Below are 16185 nucleotides of genomic sequence, written 5' to 3' on the forward strand. Positions count from 1 at the left end.
GCAGCCACGTTGCGCAAGAGGCACCAAAATAGCCCCCCCGAGCCCAAAATGCGCCTGGAAACGCCTGTTTTGGTGGCAAAGAGACTCGGGGGGGGACACTGGTGGCCTGGGGGGGGGGGACAGGAGTCCCCCCAAGTGTTGGGAATGGGGGTTTGGGGGCAGCTGGAGCTGGTTTGGTGACAGTCAGTCTCTTTTGTCACTGTCCCCGCTGGAGTTTGGGGGTGGTTGGGGACAGAGGGACAGCGGGGGACTGGGGGGACGGGGACACGCTGGGGGGGGTTTGGGGACACATTGGGGGGTTATGGGGACACATTGGGGGGTAACGGGGACACACTGGGGGAGTGACAGGGACACACTGGGGGAGTTATGGGGACACATTGGGGGGCATTGGAGGGGTGACAGGGACACACTGGGGGGGGTGACAGGGACATACTGGGGGGTTTTGGGGACACGCGCTGTGCACTGGAGCTGTTGCCCCCCCTCGACCCCCCCAGAAGGGGCGGGGCCAGCGCGGGGCATGGGGGGGAGTCATGTCGGGGGTCCCCGGGGTGTCCCCGTCCCCAAGTCACACGGTCCCCTGGGTCCCCATCCCCCGGGTCCCCCCAGCGTCTGTCTCCTGGGGGTGCCCCAGTCCCCACCCCACAGTGTCCCCTCCGTCTCCCCCTGGGTGACAAATCACTGCGCACTTTTACATGCAAAATACTTTATTAAATTACCTTTAAAGTTTTCAGCATAAAATTCATTTAAAACCCCGGGGGGGGACCTCCGCCCCCCAGCAGCGGCCAAAGGGGCACAGCCCCCCTGCTACCGCGGACCCCCAAATCCTGGGGCAGTGTCAGGCACCGTTCTTGTCCTCCTGCCACTGTCACTTGTCCCTCCTGTGTCCCGTGTCCTGCAGCTCCCCCGCCATGGCTTTGCTTTGCGAGTGCTGCTGGGGCAGAGCTGAGGGGCAAGAGAGGCCTGGGGGGGGTCGGTGTGGGCAGCACCCTGAAGCGGGGGCACCCAGGGAGGGGACACTGTCACCCCCGCAGGGTCCTACCTGTCGGATGGGAGCAGCAGGTTGTTCGCCCCGGCTCTGAGGATGAACGGCGGCTGCTCCTCCAGGTCCTGCAGCTCTGCAAAGGGGGACGAGACAGGGACGTGCCAGCCTTGGGGTGACACGGGGGGGGGGGCACTGGGGGACACTCACCAGCCTCCCAGTCCTCCTGGCACGGGGGTCCCTGCCAGGCCGGGGGGGTCTCCTCAGGCACTGTTGTGTTGCTGAGCGATGGGTCCGTCCCTGCGAGGACACAGAGGGGATAGTTGCGGGGGGGGGCACAGCTGAGCGCGGCCGCTGGGTGCCGGGGGGGGGGGTCCCGCTGTACCGAGGGGGAGGTCGAGCTGGCGCTTGTCGGGGCAGGAGGCGATGTGGTGCTGGAAGGCGGCGCGGGGCACCCTGTGCCTGGCGTTGAAGGGGCAGGTGGCCAGTCTGCGGGCCACCCCCGGGTTGTTCTGGGGCGGGGGGCGAGAAGGGTTGAGAGGCACCGGGTTGGGGGGGGGCCGGCTGAGCCCCATCCCCGGCCCACAGCAGGCCCCAGGCGCCAGCAGGCCCCATCCCCGGCCCCCGCTCACCTTCTCGCACTTCACCAGGTGGTACGGCAGCCTGGCCGCCCTTATCTGGTGGCTTTTGTCGTAGGGGCACTGGACGAGCTGCTCGGGGTCCATGATGGTGCCCAGACCACAGCCCGGCCCGGCCGCCTCCGCTCAACCGACTCCCAGAAGCAACGGGCGCCGACGCGTCGCCATGGCAACGGGGCTCGGCTTCCGGCGCAGGCCGCTGTCGCCATGGCAACGGGGCCCGGCTTCCGGCGCAGGCCGCTGTCGCCGTGGCAACGGGGCCTTGTGGGGCGCCCGCCGCGCGGCCGGGTAGGCCCGGCCGGTGCTATATGGGCCCAGGCGGTGCCGTATGGGCCCCAGGAGATGCTGTACGAGCCCAGACAATGTTATACGAGCCCTGGGCTCTGCTATATGTGCTCCAGGTGGTGCTATAGGAGCCCTGGGCAGTGTTACAGGAGCCCCAGGTAGTGCTATAGGTGCCCCCAGGTGGTGCCATATGGGCCCGGGCAGAGTTACATGGGCCCCAGGAGATGCTATAGGAGCCCAGACAGTGTTATATGAACCTTGGGCAGTGCTATATACACCCGGGGTTGCACTATATGGGCCCACGCAATGTTATGTGGGCCATGGGCTGTGCTGGGCGGTGCTATAGGAGCCTTGGGCGGTGTAATATGAGCCCCAGGAGGTGCTGTACGAGCCCAGACAATGTTATAGGCGCCCTGGGCAGTGATATATAGGCCCTGAATGGTGATATATGGGCCCAGATAACGCCGTATGTGCCATGGGCTGTGCTGTATGGGCTCTGGACGGTGCTATAGGAGCCTTGGGCGGTGTTATATGAGCCCCAGGAGGTGCTGTACGAGCCCAGACAATGTTATAGGCGCCCTGGGCGGTGATATATAGGCACTGAATGGTGATATATGGGCCCAGACAATGCTATATGTGCCATGGGTGGTGCTATACAGGCCTTGTTGCTGCTATATGGGTCACAGCTGGTGTCGTACGGCCCTGGGTGCTGCTGTTGTAGGGCCATGGATGGTGCCATATGGCCCCAGCTGGTGTCACGCAGTGACAGCCAGCGCTATACGGTCCTGGTCGTATAGAACAGCTGGGACTGGTGCTATGTGGCTGTGACGGTGTCACCTGGCCACGGCTGGTGTCACCTGGCCATGGCTGGACCTCCATGGTGGTGGTGCCACGCAGCCGTGGTGTCACACAACCATGTCACCAGGCGCTGGCGGTGTCACGTGGCGGTGGCGTTGGTGTCACGGGGCGGTGGCGTTGGCGTCACGGGGTGGTGGCCCCAGCCCAGGAAGCCCGGGAAGGGGAAGTTGGGGACGCGGGGGACACAAGGGGTGGCTCCCCCCGGCGTGTTGCCACCATGTCGCTGCCGTCTATCTACCAGAACAAGTTCGCTGAGAAGTTGACGATCCTCAATGAGCGGGGACGGGGCGTCCTCGTCCGCATCTACAACATCAAGAAGGTGCGTGGAGGGCAGGGGGGGGCCTGGGTGCCTGGGTCCCCTCGAGGGGAAGGGTTGGGGTGCAGGACACCAGGGTACCCCACCAATCTATGGGTAACAGCCTGGGACGAGTGACATGAAGAAATGGGGGGTGGTGGCATCGTGGGGGGACGGGGGTCAGATGGGGGGTCTGAGGGTTTTGGTGGGGGTGTTTTGGGGAGTCTGACGTTGGGGTGTCCCCACAGAGCTGCTCGGACCCCAAGACACGGCCACCCTTCCTGAGTGACAAGGCCATGGAGCCGTCCCTCAAGTTCATCAGCAAGAAGTTTCCCCACCTGGACGTGCGGAGCAGCACGGTGAGGGACCGGGATGTCCCCTCTGTCCCCACCCCACTGTCCCCTCTGTCCCCACCCCATGCCAGCCCTGCCAGGGCGTCCCCTCTGCCCCTGGTGTCCTCGCTGTCCCCAGCCCATGTTGCCCCCATCCAGTGTCTGCATTGTCCCCCACATGTCACCCTGCTCCGTGTCACCTCACTTTGTGTCACTACCACCTGCCTTCCTCTCCATCCTCCTCCCTTGGTCATCCTGCCACCCCCTGCCCCACGTCACCCCACACTGGGTGTCCCCCTGTGTCACCCCAGCCCGGGTGTCCCCACTGTCCCTCTGCAGCAACACCTGGGGCCGGTGCACAAGGACAGAGGGGACATCGCCCGGGCGCTGGGACCCTTTTATCACACCTTCCTGGACGTCCTGGAGTTCAGAGTGAGCTGGGGCGCGTGGTGGTGGGGCAGAGGGGGGTTTTGAGGGGCAGAGGGGGTTTTGGGGGCCAGCGCTGGCTTTTCAGGCCTGGGGGACACAGCAGTGACATGTCCCCTTGTCCCCTCCCTGCCAGGACCATGTCTACGAGCTGCTGAACACCATCGATGCCAACCAGTGCTTCTTTGACATCGTGAGTCAAGAGGTCCTGGGGGGGGACTTTGGGGGTGCCACAGCTGTGCCCACCCCCTCACGGGCTGTCCCCTCCCCAGCACGTCAACTACGACTTCACCAAGGGCTACCTGGACCTGGTTGTCACCTACGTGTCCCTCGTCCTGCTGCTGGCCCGCACTGAGGACCGCCGGCTGCTCATCGGCTTGTACCACTGCGCCCACGAGATGAGCCACGGTGCCAGGTGGGGCTGCTGTCCCCACAGGCTGTCCCCACCACAGCTGGCCCCGAGGGCTGTCCCCAACCCCCGTGTCACCGTCCCCGCAGTGACCCCAGCTTCGCCCGCCTGGGACAGATGGTTCTGGAGTACGACCACCCCCTCAAGAAGCTGCCAGAGGAATTTGCACCACACACCAAGGTGGGACGGGGCTCCCTGCAGCCGCTGGGGCCTCATCCTGTCCCTGTCCATTCCACAGCCCTCCTGTGATGTCCCCTTGTCCCCCAGGCTGTCACCAGTGCCCTCCTGTCCCTGCATTTCCTCTTCGCGCGGCGGAACCAGAGCGCGGAGCAATGGCGCAGCGACCAGCTGCTCAGCCTGCTCGGCACCGCCGGCACCATGCTCAGCCCCGCCAGCTCCGACACCGTGAGTGACACCCAGGGACACCATGCAGGGATGGGACAGTGCCCGGGGGGGGCAGCTGGAGGGGTGACATGGTGACACCTGTGTCCCCAGATGGCCTGTGAGTACCTGTCGCTGGAGGTGATGGAGCGTTGGATCCTCTGTGAGTCCTTGCGGCGACCATGGTCCCCAGCCCCATGTGGCCACAGTGTCCCCAGCCCCACACAGGCGTCCCCAGTCCCACAGGGACACAATGTCCCCAGCCCTACACAGGCACAGTGTCCCCAGCACAATGCAGGTGTCCCCAGCCTCACACAGGCACAGTGTTCCCAGCCCCACACAGGTGTCCCCAGTCCCACAGGGGCACCATGTCCCCAGCCTGTGTAGGGTGTCCCCAGCCCCACGTGGGCACAGTGTCCCCAGCCCCACACAGGCATCCCCAGTCCCACAGGGACACAATGTCCCCAACCCTACACAGGCACAGTGTCCCCAGCACAATGCAGGTGTCCCCAGCCCCATGCGGTGTCCCCAGCCCCCCACGGAGAGCCTGTCCCCCGTTGCGGGCTGTCCCCTGACACTGTCCCCGCAGTGGGGTTCCTGGTGTGCCCCGGGGCACTGGCCTCGTCCCCGCAGTGCCTGGAGCTGTGGCGGCTGGCGCTGCAGGGCTCGCTCTACGTCACCCTGCTCCGCGACGAGGCCATCCCGCTCCATAAGGTCACCGAGGAACTGCTTGGTGGCCTCAAAGGGTAACTTGGGGGGTGCCGGGGGGTGCAATGGGGAGTGCCAGGGGCTGGGGGCTCTGCCAGCCGTCATCCTGGGTGCCAGAGGCTCTGTGGGGGTGCCTGGGGCTCCCCTGGGTGCCAATGACTCTGTGGGGGTCCCTGGGGCTCTGCGGGGGTTCTGGGAGTTCCCAGGGGCAATATGGGGGTACCTGGGGCTCTGGGGGTGCGTCAGGGGCTCTGCGGGGTCCGTGGGGGTCTGGGGGGATGCCGGGAGTTCTGTGAGGGTACCTGGGGCTCTGGAGGGTGTCAGAAGCCCTGTGGGGGTGCCAGAGGCTCTGGGGGGATGCCGGGAGTTCTGTGGAGGTACCCGGGGCTCTGTGGGGGTATCAGAGGCTCTGTGGGGTGTCAGAAGCCCTGTGGGGGTGCCAGGAGCTTTGGGGGGGAGTCTGGAGCTCTGTGGAGGTGTCAGGGGCTTTGGGGGGGTGTCTGGAGCTCTGTGGAAGTGCCAGGAGCTTTGGGGGGTGTCAGAAGCCCTGTGGGGGTGCCAGGAGCTTTGAGGGGGTGTCTGGAGCTCTGTGGGGGTGCCAGGGGCTTTAGGGTTTTCCTGGAGTTCTGGGGGGGCTCTGGGGGGTGCCAGGGCCCCCCCGGGTGCCGTGCCCAGCCCTGCCAGCCCGTGTCCCCCTCGCAGGTATGGGAAGCGGGTGGCCGATGTCAAGGAGTGCAAGGAACACGCCGTGGCTCACAGGTTGGGGGATTCACGGGAGGGGCAAACCGGCTTGGGGGGGCTGGGGAGGGTCCCAGGGGTCCTGGGGTTCATGGAGGAACCAGGATGACCCAAAGGGTGCTGGGGGTCCCATAGGTCTCAGAGAGCTTGGGGGGGTACCAGGGGTGCCAGCACCCTTTGTATGGGGGGGGTGCCCCAATTAGATCCACACTGGCCCCATGTCCCAGCTCCTACTTTTGCCACCTGGTGCCTGTGATGTCCCTGCTGGGTGACAGGGGGGGCTGGGGGGCTTGGGTGGCCTTGACCCCCACCCTGACCCCCACTCCGACCCCCAGTGGGTCCCTGCACCGGGGCCGGCGCTCGTACCTGCGGGGGGCCGTGCGGGAGCTGGCGACTCTGCTGGAGGATCAGCCCGGGCTGCTGGGGCCCAAGGTGAGGGGGGCGAGTGGGACGGGACGGGTGGGGGAGCAGGTTTGGGGTGCAGGGTGTGTGTGGGTGCAGGGTTTGGGGTGCAGGTTTGGGTGCAGGGTTTGGGGTGCAGGGTTTTGGGTGCAGGGTTTAGGGTGCAGGGTGCAGGTTTGGGTGCAGGTTTGGGGTTTGGGGTGTAGGTTTGGGTGCAGAGTTCGGGGTGCAGGTTTGGAGTGCAGGGTTTGGGTGCAGGGTTTGGGGTGCAGGTTTGGGTGCAGGTTTGGGTGCAGGTTTGGGGTGCAGGTTTGGGTGTATGGTTTGGGGTTTGGGGTGCAGGTTTGGGGTGCAGGTTTGGGTGCAGGTTTGGTTGCACGGTTTGGGGTGCAGGGTTTGGGGTGCAGGTTTGGGGTGCAGGTTTGGGTGCAGGTTTGCGTGTAGGGTTTGGGGTGCAGGTTTGGGTGTAGGATTTGGGGTGCAGGTTCGGGTGCAGGTTTGGGTGCAGGTTTGGGGTGCTGGGGCTCTGCCCATGCGCAGGGCTGTGACTCGGGTGCTGTGTGCTCTGTGTGTGGGGACAGCCGGTGCCAGCGCGGTGGCCGTGCTGGTGGCATCACCCCATCCCTCTGCCCCCGACCCCCCCAGGCGCTCTTCGTCTTCATGTCACTGTCCTTCTGCCGCGACGAGCTCACCTGGCTGCTGCGCCACGCCGAGCACGTCACCAAGACCAAGACGCCCGAGGACTTCACCGACAGGTACCCGTGGGGGACACCCCCAGCCCCGGGGGGCGGTTTTGGGGACAGCAGCGCTGACGGTGACCCTGGCGCAGCTGCGTGGCCGAGCTCCTCTTCCTCCTGGAGCAACTGCGGGTGCTGGTGCGGCGGCGGGTCGGGGTCCTGCGGCGATACCACGTCCCCTACCTGGCTCGTTTTGACGCTCTGCTGCTCAGCGATGTCATCCAGGTAGCGGGGACACTGCCGGGGGCTGGCCCTGGCCACTCTGCCCTGGCCTGACCGTCCCTCACGCTGCCCCCGTCCCCGCAGAACCTCTCCGTGTGTCCCGAGGAGGAGTCTGTCATCCTCTCGGCCTTCGTCAGCTCTCTCTCGGCTCTTGCTGGCAAGGAAGGTACCGACCGTGGCCCCCCTGGCCTGTCCCTGTCACCACCCAGGGACCGATGTCCCCCAGCCTGTTCCTGGCACTGCCTGGGACCAGTGTCCCCCCTGGTGTGTCCCTGGCACTGTCCAGGGACCGATGTCCCCCCAGTGTGTCACTGGCACTGCCTGGGACCAGTGTCCCCCCCGGCATGTCCCATCTGCCCTGGGAGCCCTGGGCCATGCTGGGGGGACAAGGAGAAGGTGACAGCTCCTGGGGGTCCTGGGCGGGGGGCATTATCACCCTCAGCCCCCTCCCCATGGCCACATCCCCCCACATTTCTGTTTCCCTGCAGCTGACGACAAGGAGCAGTTTGATTTCACAGCGCTCCGCCTGGACTGGTTCCGGCTGCAGGTGCTGTCCCTGTCCTTGTCCTTGTCCTTGTCCTTGTCCTTGTCCCTCTCCCTATCCCAATCCCCATCCTTATCCCTGTCCCCATCCCAATCCCCTTCCTGTCCCCATCCCTGTACCTGTCCTTGTTCCTGTCCCCGTCTCTGTCCCTCTCCTTGTCCCTGTCCTCATCCTAATTCCCATCCTTTTTCCTGTCTCCATCCCCATCCCCTTCCTATTTCCCCGGCCCTGCCCCTGTCCTTGTCCCTGTCCCTGTCTTTGTCCCTGTCCCTCTCCCCATCCCTGTCCCCAGCCCCCTCCTCTCTCCTCATCCCTGTCCCATCCTTGTCCCTGTTCCTCTCCCTGTCCCCATCTCAATCCTCTTCCTCTCTCCCCAACCCCTTCCCTGTTACTGTCCCCATCACTCTCCTCGTCCTCTCCCCTGCCCTGCCCCTGTCCCCCCTGTTCCCGCTGTCCCCACAGGCCTACACCAGCGTGGCCAAGGCGTCTCTGCCACTGGGCTCCAACCCCGACGTGGGTCGCGTCATGAACCTCATCGTCTTCCACACCAAACTGCTGGACTCGCTGGAGGAGCTGCTGGCTGAGACCTCCGACCTCTCTGACCTCTGGTGAGCCTCTGCCTCAGTTTCCCCACAGTCCCTGGGGGGGTCACCCTGGCTGAGGGGCTTCGAGCCACGTCCTCTGTCGCCACCCCGGCAGTTTCTACCCCCGGCCTGTGGAGAAGATGTTTGTGGCGACGCTGGAGGAGCCCTCGATGCTGCGCTACAGCATCGCCTTCCCACTGCTCTGCGGCCACTTCTCCCGCTGCCTCCACCCCATGTGCCCCGAGGAGGTGGGTCCTGCTGTGGGGGGACACGGGGGACATGGGGACACCGTGGCTGGCTGCTGCAGGCATGTGGGGGTAGGGGACAATGGCAGCTCCATGGCCATGAGGAAGCTGGTGGCACACTGCAGATGTGGCCGTGACCCGCGTGCCGTGTGGTGTGACAGTGTCATGGCTTTGTCCCCCACGTGGTGTGACAGTCCCATGGCTTTGTTCCCCGCAGTATCCCCACCTGAAGGCCACGGCGCTGGGGCTGTGCAACAGGTTCCTGGAGGAGATGGCCCGGCAGGCCGGCGCCTGCATCATGGACGCCTGCGCCGAGCAGCACAACCTCAGTGAGCAGGTGAGGGACGCGTCTCTGGGGTCTCTGTGGCCTTTGGGGTCTCCATCACCTTCAGGGTCTCTGTGGCCTTTGGGATCTCTGTGGCCTTTGGGCTCTTCAGAGTCTTCATGGCATTTGAGGTCTCCATCACCTTCAGCATCTCTGTGGCCTTTGGGATCTCTGTGGTCTCCAGGATCTCTGTGGTCTCCAGGATCTCTGTAGCTTCTGTGGCCTCCATGGTCTCTGTAGCCTTTGAGGTCTCCGTGACCTTCAGGATCTCTGTGGCCTTTAGGGTCTCCATGGTGCCTGTGGCCTTTGGCACCTCTGTGCTCTCCATGGCCTTTGTGGTATCCATGACCTCTGGGGTCTCTGTGGCCTCTTTGTCCCCTGGGACATCCTTGGCCTCTGTGTTCTCCAAAGCCTTGGGACAGCAAAGGCCACGCGGGGAAGACCTGGCAGGTCACATCCCCAATTCGACCTTGGGGACGGTGACCTCTGCGGCCCTGGAGGGGCCTGGTTGGTGTCCCTGGTGCCGTGGCCCATGATGACCCACTGCTGGTGGCCAACAGCTGCTGCCCAAGCACTGCGCCTCCACCATCAGCAAGGCCCGCGGCAAGAAGACCCCGAAGCCACCAGCCAAGAAGGGGGAGCCCGAGCGGGACAAACCAGGAGCTGAGAGCCAGAGGAGGGACCGGACCTTGACCACCAAGTGAGACCTGGGGCTGGCCAGGGTGTGGTGGCCACCGGTGGGCACGCTGTGACCGTGGTGTTGTCCCCCGGGGTGGCTAACGGCGCTTGTCCCCTCGCCCCAGCATGGACAAGCTGCACCTGGTGCTGGCCGAGCTGTCCCTCAGCCTCAACCATGTCCCCAACTTCACCGTCTTCGAGCACACGGTGACACCGGCCGAGTACCTCAGCAGCCACCTGGAGACGCGTCTCGCCAAGTAGGGACCGCGCTGGGGACGTGGGACGTGGAGGGGAGGGGACACTTGGCCACAGCCCCCAGACAGCCACCTCCTGTCCCCGCAGAGCCATCGTGGCCATGGCGGGCTACAGCCAGGCCACGCAGGAGGTGGCCCGTCCCTCGGAGGTGCTGGTGGGGCTGAGCGCCTACGTGACCTTCATCCAGTCTCTGGGACACTTGGTGGCCTTGGACACGGGCCGGCTCATCCGCGGCGTCCTCCTGCAGCAGACGCAGCCACGCGACGCCGCCGGCGACCAGACCCTCACCACCATCTACACCAACTGGTGGGTGACACACTGGGACCTGGGGGGATGGCCCTGGGGTGCTGTGGGTCTTGGTGACAGCAGCTTGATGTCCCCAGGTACCTGGAGGCCCTGCTGCGCCAGGCCAGCACCGGGGCCATCGTCCTGGCCCCCGCCACACAGGCCTTTGTCACAGTGTCACGGGAGGGCGAGCCGCCCTTCAGCGCCGCTGAGTTCTCCGATGTCACAGGTGAGGGACACGGGGACACTGCGGAGGGTGGGATTGTCACCTCTCTCAGCCCCACTGATGTCCCCGTCCTTGTCGCCCTCCCTGCAGAGATGCGGGCGCTGGCCGAGCTCCTGGGGCCCTACGGCATGAAGTTCCTGAGTGACAACCTCATGTGGCACGTGGGCTCCCAGGTCACCGAGCTGAAGGTGGGGGACCAGGGGACCGAGACTAGGGTCAGGGGACAGCGACTGGGGTCAGGGGACAGACCAGGATCAGGGGACAGGGACTGGGGTTGGGGGACTGAGAGTGGAATCAAGGGACACGGACTGTGGTCTGGGGAACAAAACTGGGGTCAGGGGACAGCGACCAAGGTCAGGGGACTGAGACTGGGATCAGGGGACAAGGATGCAGGTCAGGGAACCAAGACCAGGGTCAGGGGACAGGGACTGGGGTCTGGGGACTGAGATCAGGATCAGGGGACAGGGACTGGGCTCAGGGGACAGAGACCAGGGTTGGGGGACAGGAACCAGGATCAAGTGACAGGGACCGGGGTCAGGGGACAAGGGATCAGGTTCTGGAGCGTGGTGTGACAGGGCAGCCAGGGCCACCCCTGGGACCATCCCCATCCCCTGCCTGTCCCTTGGGCCTGCCAGCCAGCCTGGAGGGGACACAGAGGGGACACAGGACACCTGCGTCCTTCCTGGCCGTGTCCCCGCTGCCACCAGCCCTGTGTCCCCGCAGAAGCTGGTCAACGAGAACATGGACACGCTGGTGCAGCTGCGCTCCAGCTCCGGCCAGCCCGAGCAGATGGCAGCTCTGCTGCCCCGCCTCACCTGTGAGCCCGGGGGGGACCTGGGGACACTGTCACACGCAGCTGGGGACACACACACACACATGTCCCCCCGGCCCCTTTCCTCCTGCAGCGGCTGAAAACGTCCTGAAGCGTATGACGATCATCGGGGAGATCCTGAGCTTCCGCGCCATGGCCCAGCAGGGCCTGCGCGAGGTGCGTGTCCCCCACCCGCGTGTCCTCCACCCCTGTGTCCCCCACCCGCGTGTCCCCCACCCCTGGGACCCCCACCCAGCAGCCCCACAGCCCACGGGACACCAGGAGCCCCCTGAGCACCCACCTTCTCTCCCCAGGTCTTCTCCCACCACTGTCCCTTCCTGATGGGCCCCATCGAGTGTCTGACGGACGTTGTCACCCCTGACACCGACATCCAGGTGGGGGGGACAGGGACAGGGTGGCATGTCCAGTGCTTGGGACACTGTCCCCAAGCTGCTGTCCTGTATCCTCCATGCTCTGTGTCACTGTGTGTCACTGCGTGGTGCTACAGGCACTGAGTGGCATCGTGTGGCACCGTATGGCATTGCATGGTCTCGGCTGTCACCCTGTGTCCCCAGCCTTGAGCCTGCGTGTCCCCATGTCCCCCCAGGTCACCCTGAGCATCTTCGAGCTGGCCTCGGCCGCGGGGATCCCCTGTGAGGTCGACCCCGCGCTGGTCACCGTCCTCGCTGGCAGCAAGACGGGTACGGGGAGTCTGCTGGGGACACGGGGGGGTGTCCCTGGGATCTGTGACCCCCGCGGTCCCCTCCAGTGTCCCCTCGCCCCCTGGCAGAGGGCTCGTCCCCAGAGGAGGACTACAAGGTGGCCTGTCTGCTCCTGGTCTTCGTGGCCGTGTCCCTGCCCCTGCTGGCCTCCGACCCTGCATCCGTCTACAACACCGAGCTGGATGGTGAGCCTGTGTCCCTTTGTCCCCATGTCCCTGACCCCAAGGTGTCACACCTGGTGTGTGCTGGGGCCCCCAGGGTCATCGGTGCCACATAAGCACGACTGAGGGGCGGTGGGGACAGCGGTGGGGACAGCAGGACCCCAGGGCTGGTGACCAGGAACTGCAGCCAAGAGAGGAGACCCTGTGCTGTCCCCAAACTTCCTGTGTCCCCAAACTTCTTCTGTCCCCAACCTTCCCCTTCCCCAACCTTGCTATGTCCCCAACCTTCCTGTGTCCCCAACCTTCTTCTGTCCCCAACCTTCCTGTGCCCCAGCCTTGCTGTGTCCCCACCCTTCCCCTGTCCCCAGCCTTGTTGTGTCCCCAACCTTCCTGTGTCCCAGCTTACCTGTGTCCCCAACCTTTTTCTGTCCCCAACCTTCCTATGTCCTCAACTTCCCCTGTCCCCAGCCTTCCTATGTCCCCAACCTTGCTGTGTCCCCAACCTTCCCCTGTCCCCAGCCTTCCTGTGTCCCCAACCTGCCCATGTCCCCAGGCTATGCCAACAACATCCACTGCCTGGCCAAGGCCATCGTCCACGTCTCGGCCGCGCTCTTCACCGTCCACAACAAGAACATCGAGACCCACCTCAAGGAGTTCCTGCTGGTGGGTCCCCGCTGCCCCCGGGGGTGACCTCTGTCCCTGGGGGTCACCTCTGTCCCTGGGGGTCCCTGTTGTCCCTGGGGGTCACCTCTGTCCCTTTGGGGTTGCCACTGTCCCTTTGGGGTCACCTCTGTCCCTGCAGGTCCCCACTGTCCCTGGGGGTCCCTGCTGTCCCTGGGGAGTCACCGCTGCCTCTTTGGGGTCACCTCTGTCCCTGTGGGTCACTGCTGTCCCTGGGGTCACCGCTGTCCCTTTGGGGTCACCGCTGTCCCTGGGGGTCCCCGCTGTCCCCAGGGGTCACCACTGTCCCTTTGGGGTCACCTCTGTCCCTGGGGGTCCTTGCTGTCCCTGGGGATCAGTCATCTCTGTCCCCATGGCTCCCTGCAGTCCCTGGGGGTCCCCGCTGTCCCTGGGCGTCCCCGCTGTCCCCTGGGGTTCACCACTGTCCCTTTGGGTTCACCTCTGTCCCTGGGGAGTGCCCTGCTGTCCCCGGGGGTCCCCATTGTCCCCAGGGCGGTCACGGCTGTCCCTTTGGGGTCACCTCTGTCCCCAGGGCACCCCACTGTCCCGGGGGTCCCCATGTCCCGTGGGTCCCCATGTCCCCGGGGGTCCCCCTGTCCCTGCGGGGCGGGGACTGTCCCCAGCTGTCACCGTGTCCCCAGTTGGCCTCCGCCAGGCTCCTGCAGCTGGGCCAGGAGCCGGACAAGCTCCGCGCCAGGAACCGTGACTCCGTGTCCCTGCTGCTGCAGCTGGTGGGGGCCGGGGGGGCCCGGGTGCTCCTGGGGGGCTCTGGGGTGGCCCTGGGGGGCCGTTGGGTGGCCCTGTGTCCTGTGGGGTGCCTCTTGGTGGGTTTGGGGGTGTCTCTGGGTCCTGGGTGGGTTGTGGAGTGTCCTGGGGGAGCTGTGGGGTGTCCCAGGTCCTGGGTGGGTTGTGGGGTGTCCTGAGGGAGCTGTGGGGTGTCCTTGGGGAGCTGTGGGGTATCTCAGGTCCTGGGTGGGTTGTGGGGTGTCCTGGGGGAGCTGTGGGTTGTCCCAGGTCCTGGGTGGGTTGTGGGGTGTCCTGGGGGAGCTGTGGGGTGTCCCTGAATCCTGAGCGGGTTTAAGGTGCCCCTGGGGGGGCTCCAGCTCTGCCCAGGCTGCCCCCACTGTGGGTGCTCAGCCCCACAGCTCCGGTTGGACCCGGGGGGGCTGGATGTGGCTCCGACCCCCCCGGGGGGGCCACACTGGGTGCATATGTGGGGGGATGTCGATATTCCAAGAGCGCTCGCCCGCGCTGCGCAGCAATTTAAATGCAAATATTTCAATCCGAAGCTGGGGAGGGAGCACCCAGCGCTGCGGGGGGGGCGGAAACTGAGGCAAGGAGGGGGGAAACTGAGGCAAAGGGGGGGTTGGTGACAACGTGCTCATGTCCCCTCCCGCAGATGGTGGCGGAGTCGTCGTTCCTGACGCTGGACATGCTGGAGAGCTGCTTTCCGTACGTGCTGCTCCGCAACGCCTACCGCGAGGTGTGCCGGGAAAACCTGCTGGCCAGGGCCCCCCCACACTGACACAGCCCCCCCGCAAACCCCTCACACCCCCAGGTCCTTCCTTGGCCACTGGATGCCACCATGGTGTCCCCAAGTGTCTCCGGCCTGTCCCCAAGTGTCCCTTTCCTGTCCTGCCGCCATCACTGAGCCACCCCCGCTGTGCCCCCCCACCTCCAAACCCCTCCAGCCTGGCCCCCCAGGTCCTCCCTTGCCTGCTGGATGCCACCACGGTGTCCCCAGCTGTCCCCATCCTGTCCCCCAACCTTCACTAAACCACTTTTCCCCCCAACAGCTGTGTCTGACTCGTGTCTGAGGGGGGGAAATTGGGGAATATTTGGGGCTGGTGCTGCCCCAGCACCCCAGGGTGGGTCCCCGGGGCGTTCGGGGGCGTCTGGGCTCCCCCAGCCCCCCAAGGTGTGTCCATGGCGGGGGGTCGGGGGGTCTGGGGGCACCGGTGACCTTGGCGGGGGAGGCTGTGACACCACCACGATCCACCACCTTTAATTAAAGCTGCTTCTCGTGTCACCGCCCCGCCTCCAGCCCTGTGCCTCAGTTTCCCCTCTCCCCCCCCCGACCAGGGACATTTCAAGTCACGTTTCCCCCCCCAATCTCCCCCCGCCCCCAGTCTCAGGGTGTTTATTTTTCCTCCCGTGCAGCATCTTGGGGGAAAATTAATGGGGCGAGGGAAGGAGGCGGCAGGGCGGCCTTTGCCATTCCGCTCACGCCGGCTGCTCCGCGATGAGTCACCGGCCACCCCGGGGAGGGGGACAGCGGCTGCCGCGGCCCCCAACCCCCCCCAGAGCCCCCCCAGCACAACACGGGGGTCCCGGCGCTGGGGGAGCCCGAACCGAACCATCATCACACAGCCAAACCCGCGGCCTCGTCCGCCACTAATTCATTTATTAATCCATCCGAGATGGGGGAAAAAAAAATCGCTCCCGAGCAGGTTGGACCCCCCCAGCGCCCCCCCTGGGGGGTTTGACTCCCCCGAATTAACGCCCAGAAGCTCCTGCTGAATCCAGCTCGCTGCAAAAGTCTATTTTCGCGCTCATCAATCACGACGTGAAGCGGTAACGAGCTCCCCGCCGCAGCGCGGCTTTGTCTCGCGGATCTGCCCACGCCCCCCCCCGCTTTGGGACCCCCCCCCTTTTTGCTCACAGCCCCCATTTGGGAGAGTCAAGGGACACCCCTCTCAGGCAGCACCCATGGGTGCCAGCGAGCAAAGGTGACGTGGTGGCAGGTGGGGACCTGGCAGAGCCACCGGGTGCAGTGGGACAAGGCGGGGGGGGTGACACCCCGAGAGGGGGGGTCCCACCTGCCCCCCCCCGCGCCGCGGCCGTCGGTGCTGCGCACACCTCCGCCGTTACATAAAGGCTGATTAATACTATTAATTAGCGCGGGGGCTGCGCGTGCCGGGGGAGGTGGCGCGGGGGCTGCCACCCCCCCCATCGCTGGGACCCCCCCGCAGGGCTCTGGTACCCCAAAATCCCCCCCCAGTGTGTGCCCAGAGCCCCCCAGGCCCTTAGTTCCAATCCCCAGCACCCTGAGGTGTCCTGGTGGGACATGGATGGGATGGGGAGCACAGGGGGGTGACAAGGGGACCGTGGGACTCCCACCCCCCCCGCTGTCCCCCCCCGCCCCAGCTCAGGGGGGTGATGTCCTAATAGGTGAGAGGCCCAGCAGCCTCCTGGGTTTATGTAGGTCCTACAATAATTTGGGGGCTGCTGCTGCCCCACGTCCAGTGGGAGGGGACG

At 65.6% G+C, this 16185-nt stretch overlaps 2 protein-coding genes across 3 annotated transcripts; one reads left to right on the plus strand and one right to left on the minus strand.

The window, feature by feature from the left end:
* Positions 1 to 722: 722 nt before the first annotated feature.
* GTSF1 (gametocyte specific factor 1) lies at positions 723 to 1760 on the minus strand. Of its 2 annotated transcripts, none has more exons than XM_065654265.1 (5): positions 1612 to 1760; positions 1365 to 1491; positions 1190 to 1279; positions 1040 to 1115; positions 723 to 942 (listed from the first exon to the last, which is right to left on the minus strand). In XM_065654265.1, the coding sequence occupies exons 1-5, from the start codon at positions 1702 to 1704 to the stop codon at positions 744 to 746; spliced, it is 585 nt and encodes a 194-aa protein (XP_065510337.1). In that variant the 5' UTR covers positions 1705 to 1760; the 3' UTR covers positions 723 to 743. The 2 variants fall into 2 exon arrangements, with proteins under 2 accessions (XP_065510337.1, XP_065510336.1); XM_065654264.1 differs by having other exon boundaries at positions 723 to 960.
* A 1183-nt stretch (positions 1761 to 2943) lies between these two features.
* Positions 2944 to 14685, plus strand: NCKAP1L (NCK associated protein 1 like). Its single transcript, XM_065654229.1, has 31 exons — positions 2944 to 3079; positions 3304 to 3414; positions 3727 to 3819; positions 3950 to 4006; positions 4086 to 4228; positions 4312 to 4402; positions 4490 to 4627; positions 4718 to 4766; positions 5193 to 5349; positions 6014 to 6070; positions 6385 to 6481; positions 7097 to 7206; positions 7281 to 7413; positions 7495 to 7576; positions 7899 to 7957; positions 8417 to 8562; positions 8654 to 8786; positions 9001 to 9120; positions 9669 to 9808; positions 9912 to 10043; positions 10129 to 10347; positions 10425 to 10555; positions 10643 to 10740; positions 11276 to 11369; positions 11458 to 11540; positions 11678 to 11758; positions 11971 to 12064; positions 12154 to 12270; positions 12800 to 12909; positions 13569 to 13658; positions 14327 to 14685. Exons 1-31 carry the CDS (start codon positions 2978 to 2980, stop codon positions 14450 to 14452), a joined length of 3393 nt encoding a protein of 1130 aa, XP_065510301.1. The 5' UTR covers positions 2944 to 2977; the 3' UTR covers positions 14453 to 14685.
* The last annotated feature ends 1500 nt before the right edge of the window (positions 14686 to 16185 follow it).

This window comes from Caloenas nicobarica, chromosome 33 (assembly GCF_036013445.1).
Source record: "Caloenas nicobarica isolate bCalNic1 chromosome 33, bCalNic1.hap1, whole genome shotgun sequence".
Classification (NCBI taxonomy): Eukaryota; Metazoa; Chordata; class Aves; order Columbiformes; family Columbidae; genus Caloenas; species Caloenas nicobarica.

What these genes read in the sequence shown, in the direction of transcription:
- NCKAP1L (XM_065654229.1), top strand. Translation starts at nt 2,978, where the DNA reads ATGTCGCTGCCGTCTATCTACCAGAACAAGTTCGCTGAGAAGTTGACG. An exon ending in AATTTGCACCACACACCAAG is followed by an intron (nt 4,403 to 4,489) that starts GTGGGACGGGGC and finishes CTTGTCCCCCAG; the next exon opens with GCTGTCACCAGTGCCCTCCT. An exon ending in TGGACTGGTTCCGGCTGCAG is followed by an intron (nt 7,958 to 8,416) that starts GTGCTGTCCCTG and finishes CTGTCCCCACAG; the next exon opens with GCCTACACCAGCGTGGCCAA.
- GTSF1 (XM_065654264.1), bottom strand. Translation starts at nt 1,704, where the DNA reads ATGGACCCCGAGCAGCTCGTCCAGTGCCCCTACGACAAAAGCCACCAG. An exon ending in CCAGCTCGACCTCCCCCTCG is followed by an intron (nt 1,280 to 1,364) that starts GTACAGCGGGAC and finishes GTGTCCTCGCAG; the next exon opens with GGACGGACCCATCGCTCAGC. An exon ending in CTGCTGCTCCCATCCGACAG is followed by an intron (nt 961 to 1,039) that starts GTAGGACCCTGC and finishes GACCCCCCCCAG; the next exon opens with GCCTCTCTTGCCCCTCAGCT.